Source organism: Chenopodium album, chromosome 23 (assembly GCF_948465745.1).
Source record: "Chenopodium album chromosome 23, dcCheAlbu1.1, whole genome shotgun sequence".
Lineage (NCBI taxonomy): Eukaryota > Viridiplantae > Streptophyta > Magnoliopsida > Caryophyllales > Amaranthaceae > Chenopodium > Chenopodium album.
In genome coordinates this window covers 2,235,059-2,243,712 of record NC_137856.1, presented here as the reverse complement: position 1 = coordinate 2,243,712, position 8,654 = coordinate 2,235,059, and the positions used below count along the sequence as shown (strand labels likewise).

At 36.1% G+C, this 8,654-nt stretch overlaps 1 protein-coding gene across 1 annotated transcript; it reads right to left on the bottom strand.

Annotated features, from left to right (window-relative positions):
• Nucleotides 1–405: 405 nt before the first annotated feature.
• On the bottom strand, nt 406–3,150 carry LOC145609557 (putative disease resistance protein RGA3). The gene is made up of 2 exons (XM_081665012.1): nt 2,283–3,150; nt 406–2,240 (listed from the first exon to the last, which is right to left on the bottom strand). Exons 1-2 carry the CDS (start codon nt 3,148–3,150, stop codon nt 406–408), a joined length of 2,703 nt encoding a protein of 900 aa, XP_081521138.1.
• Between the last annotated feature and the right edge of the window lie 5,504 nt (nt 3,151–8,654).

The following is an 8,654-nucleotide window of genomic DNA, read 5'->3' as shown; positions in this document are numbered from 1 at the left end:
GGAATTGCCATCGCTCAAATAGCCACCGGTTCAAAACTGGTGGGATAAGCCGGTTTTGAACCGGTGGCTAATTGCATTATTCTACTAGTGATACGATTTTCTTTTTTTCAAAAAAATGAACATATAAATACATATCTTTCTGACAAATTTTCCTTGTTTTTAATGCATTTGTCAACACAAATCAAATACAACACCACCTATTTCAGTCTTTTTTGCTAACATTAAAGGTCCTCACATATTTAGAAATTTTAAGATTTAATATGTGGTTGGAATTAAAACAATAGTTAGGATTATTCTTGATGGTTTTTCTAATACATACAAAGCAGAAGATTTATACGTACTGAAAAAAAAAAAAAAAAAAAAAAAAGTTGCAATGGCAAATTAATGTACACATTTCTCAGCTCGTCAAGTGTTCAAGCGGGATATCATAGGCAAAAAAGTGAGCTTAGGACACCCTCTAACATGGAGCCTATGAAGGTAAGGCATGTCCTTTTCCAATAACATTTCCCATCGTCGAAGTTCTTTCATGTTGCAGATTTCCAAACTTTGTAATGCTGGGTAGTCTATGTCTTCAGTATTCTTGGAGAGGCTGCGCTTTATTGTTTCCATCTTACACATTTTTTCAATTTTCAGGCTCTTCAAAAGCGGAAGCATTCCGAGTTGTGGAAATTCAGTGCAACTCGGGCAATCATACAAGTACAAGCTCGTAAGATCTTGTAAGGTGTTCACCCATGTCGGAAAGGTCGAGCCATTGTAGCTTAACACCTGTAGTTTTGTCAAGTACTTGCCGGGTTTAAGCTCGGTCAAGATATCTTTCACAGTGGCTGAATCTTGTCTGGAGTTCTTTGTCCATTCCAATTTCAACTTTCTAACATCTGGCTTTTGGTGCAGCATAGCTTCTTTAGCCGCTACTTTATTGATAACATTCTCCAACTTTGTAATCTTAATGGATCCTTGAAGTGAGTTCATATTCTTGAGCTCTGAGATAGTATGACCTCTATCCCTCTCAACAATAAAAGCCGGTATCAGGGTCTGTAGGTTGGTCAATTTTCCTATATTTGCAGGTGTTGAGCACAATTTCGAGTTATCTAAGTCGAGATAAGTAAGGTTAAACAAATCGCCGAACTTTTCAGGAAGATAAACAAGACGGAGACAAGAATTTAGCTTGAGCACTTGCAAACCTAAGAGTTTACATACTCCTATAGGGAGTCTTTCGATAACAGTATGAGACAAATCGAGGTACCTTAGGTGTTTCAGGCTGCTTATAGTTTGAGGGAGTTCTTTGATGTCAGATCCACTAAGGCTCAGAACTCGTAGGTATATGAGTTTCGAAAACAAGGAAGATGGATCATGTTGGATGGCAGTTACATATTTTCCAAACACTAAGAAAGTCCTCATTCTAACAAATCTATTCTCGATGGCCTGTAGGGTTTTTTTTTGCACTATTCGACAACATGATGAAATATGGTGGATATTATATGAAGGTGATGATGAGTTTTGAATATTATCTGTGATAGAAGAGGCTGTACCTTCATTAAGCCGAAAGTGTGTGTCACAAGCACAAGTTTCAGCAAATCTGTGCACAAAGTTGTGCATTTGATAGCTTGATGATTTTACTCTTCCTTCAGGAGAACTTTTTGGCAATTGGAGTAAAGACCTCGACACCAAACTATCAAAATGATCAATAGATGGGCTCGTCGTTGACCTTGGTGCAGTATCAGTATACCCTTCAGCCGTCCACAGTTGCAATAGCTTATGCTTACTGAAGTTATATTCAGGAGGGAACAAAGCAAAATAAGCTAGGAACTTATTCAGATTTCGCGGTAGACTGGTTTCGTCAAATCCTAGATCAGGGAGGACATCACGCAAAAAGACATTTTGTGTCCAAATCTCCTTTTTTTCTAAATCAGAAACGGCAGAGATGAATCTTTTTTTATTTTTGCACTGAGATCTTATGAAAAGGCTGACAGCATCAGCTGCCAAAGGTAAGCCACCACACTTCTGAGCAATGCTATTGACCTTAGCATTGATCCACTGTCGACGGGAAACAGAGAGATCAGAAGGCATCCTGTTGTTGATAATTTCCTCACAGTCCTTAACGGACAAAGTTGGAAGGGAATGGAGGACAGTCTCAGTAATTTCGGAGACCTCAGGATCACGACTGGTGATGATAAGCAGTGTAGGTTCATGCCCGACCAAGGCCACCAAGGTGGCTCTAAGATTCTGCCATCCTCTGTGTCCTACATTCCGTAAATCATCAAGCAGGAGTTAGGATCTGCAACCCTTGCTTGATGATGATTGTTGAGAGGCGCTGTCATTTTGGCAAGCAATCTGCTCAATGACAATGTCTCTAACAGATTCCCATTTGTTTTCGCGCGCATAAGCCCAGTTGATGACGTTACATTGTCGTCTAATCAAGCTGTCATTTTGTATGGATCGTGCAAGTACAGTCTTGCCAAGTCCAGCCATACCTACTATGCAAATACCGCCATCAGACATATCCAAGAGTTTCTCTATGATATTCTGCTTCTCGCTTATCCTACCTTCTGGAAGATGGTGAATTTGGCAGCATAATCCTGATTGACTGCCTCCCCGCGGAGTTTGACCCCTGCTAGGCGCAGCCAATCTGATCATGTCCTCCACCTGTGTGTTTATAATTTCAATTCGACCTTGCAGATTTTTTATTTTATGAGGGAGATTCCATTTTGTCATTGACGCCAAGATAATATTCCGCACTTTATTACCTTGAATATCTTCTGACTGACCATTATCCGCAGAATGATAACTCCTATTCTTCCAAAATATGCAGCTGTCAAACTCGACGACCTTGCTCTCCATTGCAGCTGATCTGTGCTGACATTCAACCCTCATGATTTCGAGGGTGATATCGTCGATTATGTCATCGACAATGTAGCACAACTCGTTCAGCTCCTTCAACCACAGCTTGAAAGAAGAATCAGCCAAATCCTCAATACCAAGCAGATCAAGCTTGCGCTGGGCATTACTTGCTTTGCTGGCCAATTCCTTGAGATTGGATTCCACTTCGTTAATGTTTTTTACCTCCTTAAGAGCGGAATCAACTAATTTTTTGACCAAAGTACGGATCACTGGGGAGACAATGGCAGTTAGGATAGCGAGATCGACAGGCATTTTTGTGATTTAATCAACTAGAGTAACTCCCAATTCAACTGCAATAACACAACGGTAATATTTTGGATTTTAGGAAGCTAAATGAGGGATAATGATGTATAATGACGATGGGATTAGAAAGTTGAAGTCAAAAGCAAAATCATGATCTGATTAGATGTTTATAACTCAAAACGAATTTTGTATGGGAGTTGAGACTCATCACGTTTGAACGGGCCATGTCAACGCTGCTTCGTCCCCTTAAGCCTTTGTCAACAACTCTTTTGCTAGGAAATAACATACCAATGCTTTTTTCGTTTGATCAATTTTCCAATGATTTTTTATTTTTTATAATTTGTATGACTTTGTCTATTTTTTTTTATCATAATAATAATAATATTAATATTAATATTAGCTAGAGGGGTGGGGGCCCAGATTGTATCTCGGCTCCCCACTAATTTCTTGTAAATTGATTGATTTTGTAGGTTTTTTCTGATATAATAATAATAATAATAATAATAATAATAATAATAATAATAATAATAATAATAATAATAATAATAATAATAATAATAATAATAATAATAATAATAATAATAATAATAATAATAATAATATTCGGAAGCGAGTCAAGTATGAATCTAGTTGTCGAGCAATTGAATATGGATTCTTATTAATGAATTGATCTTCCCTTCAAAAAAATATATTCATTATGTTTGCTTATCGATCCGACCTACTCTCTCTTGTAATGTATGCAAAGGATTATGACAACTATTTCATTGTATACCCTCGTCGGATGAAAATTAAAATTTATTGTCTTTCAAAAAAAAAAATACTACCTCCGATCCAAGTTAGTTGCAACTTTGAAATATTTTATATCTCACAAATAATACCCCAAAGTTGCAACTAATTGGATCGGAGGTAGTATTAAAATTTCTTATGATAATGAGGTAACTATTGAATAGTACACGCCCTCCAATCAGGCAATCAATGAAATGTTCTAAAAAAACAAAAAAAAAAAAAAAAAAAAAAAAAAAAAAGGTTGACTAAATGCAAGTTGTTTTTTTTTTTTTTTTGTTTTTTTTTTATGATGTAAAAGTGGGCCAAGCCCATATTATACTAAATGCAAGTTGTTTAAGAATAATACAAAAAACATACAAAACATTATGCAAATTTTACAATACAACGGGAGCATCATCACGACGTTACAACTAACATGCGATCATTGAAGAATTATAAAATCAAAGTTGAATTCAAAGTATTTTATAACTCATAGTTGCTTTTCACGTAAGAGCTGACAGACACCTTAATATATCTTAACCCAGGCCATTAGCCCATTATATACAATTTTCTTAAGTAGTGGAAAAAAATTAATTAGACATTTTTATCATCAAATTGTGTTATGTTTGATATTAGAGGTACAGTATGGACTTTTGATATGCGATTTGGATCGTATCTGTTCAGTATTCGTTACGAGTGTTTATTTTCATGTCAAAATCATATGGCAATGAGGTCAAGGAAGTTGTTTTTTAATTAGATTTATAAAGTGGACACAATTTTCTAGTTTCTTCAATGCAGGATTCACATAACACTTCCCAATCCTTCTAATTAATGAATAATATGCACCATCTAGGCCTCCAATCAATATAATGTTGAAAGTTCAGTTAAAGAAAAGATTACCAAAGTTGACTAAATGCAAGTTGTTTAAGAGTAATACAAAAACAAACAACGGAAGCATAACTCACGACGTTACAACTAACATGTCATTATTGAAACATTAGAAAATCGTACTACGTATTAGAGTTTACTTTAATTAAAGTCTTTTCTAATAACTCAAACTTGCTTCAAGTTTAGTTTAACGTTGAGACAACTTAATACGAAGTATATCTTAGCTTGTTTAGTAGAGCGAGTTTAATTTTGAATTGGTGGAAAGTGGAATTGAAATCAATTAACCATTTCCTTATCAAGTGTTAGGAATAATAGGTAACTAGGATGACATACTACAATTCCTAAGGGTTTTCCTCTGATGATCCTCATATCTAACTCTAATTATCTAAATATGATAAAGCTAAGAGATTCTAATTATTAGAGGTATATCAAACAATTAATAATGATAAGACTTAACAAGTTAACATGCACTAATTGGCCTGGTGCGCCGGTGTGGTGGTTTCTAAGAGGGTGCGTGGGGTTGGTTCATGCCGGTGATAGAGTAGGGGAAGGGAGGGGGTTTTAATTTGGTGAATGGCCAGCGGGAAAAGGGGTGGTATGCGCCCGTAGAGGGGTTTAGTGCTGCCGCTGAAGGGGGCTGGACGGCTGGTACGGTGGAGCAGGGAGATCTTACAAACAAAAATATTATTAAATTAATAAATTCAATTATAAAAAATTTAGAAAAAATGGCTTAAAATAATATCGTGTTTGCAAAATAAATAATCAATGCAACCTCAATTATGTGCTATGAGCGTAGTACCACCTTTTGTACAAAACGTGCAAAATGATATGTTAGCCATCGGAGATTGTATCTCGATGAATATTTCGCCCATATTCATTATTAATTTATTTTTATTTATAATAATAATTTCATTTTTTTCAAAATACATATCTAACCTCTAATTTTATTTCCTTACAAGTTACAACACACTACTTCGTCACATACTTTAAGAGAGATATAAGACTAAATAAACAGACAAATTAATTAACAAAATATTACCACCTACAAGATGAAAGTGTTAAGTTGCTACAATTTAAATTTTATAGCATAATTCGTCTACTTACAAAGTCTAATTTTTTCTTCAAGTAGCATGTCAAAAAGGTGTGTTGCAAGTATAAGAACATAACTTATCTTAACATAACTTACTTTACTAGCCTAATAAAAAGGTGGGGACATCATTAATTTGGGAAGAAGGAAATTATTAACATAAAATGCATTTGAAAAAAAAAGGTACTGGTATTATTTTCTATTTAAAAAATGATAATAATAATGATTATGGGCGGAATATTCCTTAAGATGTCTTCTTCGGTGGCCGTTGTACCATTTTGCACATATAGTATATAAAATTGTATTGAAGATAGCAAATAGTTGAGGTTTGCACACACCGTTTAATTAATAGTTGGGATTAATTTTAGCTAATTTTCCTAAAATATATCTATTAAATTTTTTTAAAAAAAAGATAACCAATTAAAATGTGACACATGTAGTGCTCAACAAAAGAATGTCAAAGGTCGTTTTATTTTGGTATAATCAAAAGGTTTTTAAAAAAATAAAAATAAAATAAAATAAAATAATCGGTGAAACATCGTATTTTCATAACAATTTTTCCAAGTTAATATTAGTACTTTTGAAGTAAAACCAAACTTGGATTAGTTGGAGATGTTAGGAGTACCTCTTACACATGGGGTTGATGCAATCAATATGCAGCTTCACACTGATTTCAAGACAGTACATTGTTGTGCTGCTATTACTTCTGCTTTGATGCACTGCTGTTTTGGCCATTGCTACTGCCCTGTTGTTTCCCTTCTACTGTTGCTTTGGATGCCATAAAGCCCATAATGCAGTGCTTGTCCTATTGTTTCACACTACTGTTGATATGCTTTGATGCTTGTTGGAATACTGCTGTATCTACTACTAATTCTTATTTATTATTGGAGTTGCAACTCTTGTTGTTTTTTTTTTTGGTAGAATACGAACTAGATTAGATAAGCATAATAAAAGTTAATGGCCACAGCCAACTTACAAAAACAACCCCCATATCTAGGGCGGTTGATACAGAAGTGGGAGCATCTCCCCTACAGTTAGTTGTCCCGAGTTTAACAAGTTTGGACCAAAATACACAGTAGAACGGTTACAAGTTTGCAAATTAGCCTGTACAGGATCCTGAATAATTACAAAATGTTCTAAGATAGCATCCTGATTGCATAGACTAGTAGTAGTGCATTGTAGAACCAACATGGCTTGTCTAGCCCCCGCATCTGCTTCCTCTACTGCTGTCCTGGAAGTCTTGAACAGCTTTGCCCCTCCTGCTGTTTCCATCAGGACCCTGCACAAAGAATAATAATTCTTCATTTCATCAGTCCCCAATCTTGAGTTGTTGATGCCTTGAACAGCCCTCAGACAGTCAGAGAATAGGTTAACCCTATCCCAACCTTCCCATATGGCCCAAGCAGCACCAGCTAAGATAGCCATAGTTTCAGCCATCACAGCTGAGACTGCATTACAATGGACTGCAATACCCTTGATCCATAATCCATGTCTATCTTTACATACACAAGAAATACTAGCTCCAAGAGTGTTAGTCTTAAAAGAAGCATCCACATAGATATTGAACTCCTGCAAAGTATGTAGACTCACTTGGGGGCCCCCAGTTGAAATGGTAAGGCCAGACTCACCCAGGCATGAAAACTCTAAGATCAGATTCTTTACAGAAGCTACCCATCTATCAGGATTACTGGATTTCTTATTAAAGAGCCAGTCATTTCTTCTTAGCCACATTCTCCAAGTGATAAAGGCAAAGCACACATTCCAAGGAAGATTGAGCATAGGATGGACAATAGTTGACTTTAAATTTTCACTCCACCAATTATCAGCTTTAAGGTTATGGAAGAAGGTGGGGGGTGACAATGTTCCAAATCTCAGAAGCTCTATTACAGTCCCTAAAGACATGCAAAGCAGTTTCCGTAATGGAAGGGCAGAAACAACAGAAGCCTGAGGGTACACTACACCAAAAACTAGATTAGAGATCGCAAAATATAAAACGGTTACCAAAGGTAGGCGTTCTCCAGAAGAATATAGAACGTTTATCTAAGTTAACCATTCTATTTGATTTATTTAATATATTTAATAAATTGTAAATTTATTTTATAGAACGCATTTCTTAGTTAGCCGTTCTATTTAGTATATCCAAATATTTTACACTTGCAATATAGATCGCTCCTCTTAGTTAACCGTTCTCTATAACTTCCCCTCTTCTTTCACTCTTACCTCCTCTAAAACTCTAATTCCTTTCTCTTCTACCTTCATCCTTCAATAATGGTTCAATGTCGTCCTAGAAACTCAAGCTAACCTCCGATTAACCTCCTCTCCGTCGTCGTCTTCCTCTATTTACAAGTGTCTGGTCCATATATACCGTCGCATCGCCGCTAATGATGTGAAAAATCTAGAATTACAACGAGCCTTGTTTTCCAACCCCAACTCCGATACAATGCGTCGCGAAAGTCCAGCTTGAAAGATAGAACCATTAAATCTCTGTTCTGCTCTGTTTATGGTCGCAAGTTATTGCGGGTTGCTTGGTGTTTAACATTTATTGAGGTAGCTTGTTTAATTTTCAATTGTTAATTTTTGATCTATAACTTTTATCAATTGATTTTATGTTATGATTTGGTAAATTTCTGATTTTTCATCTATGATTTAGGGTGTTTGGTGGTGCGGCTTCGCTATTTGCGTGCGCTATTGGTGGAGAAGCTTCAGTGGTTGAGGTTGGTGGAGGCGTTGAGGTGGTTGAGGTTGGTGGAGGCGTTGCGGTGGTTGAGGCTGG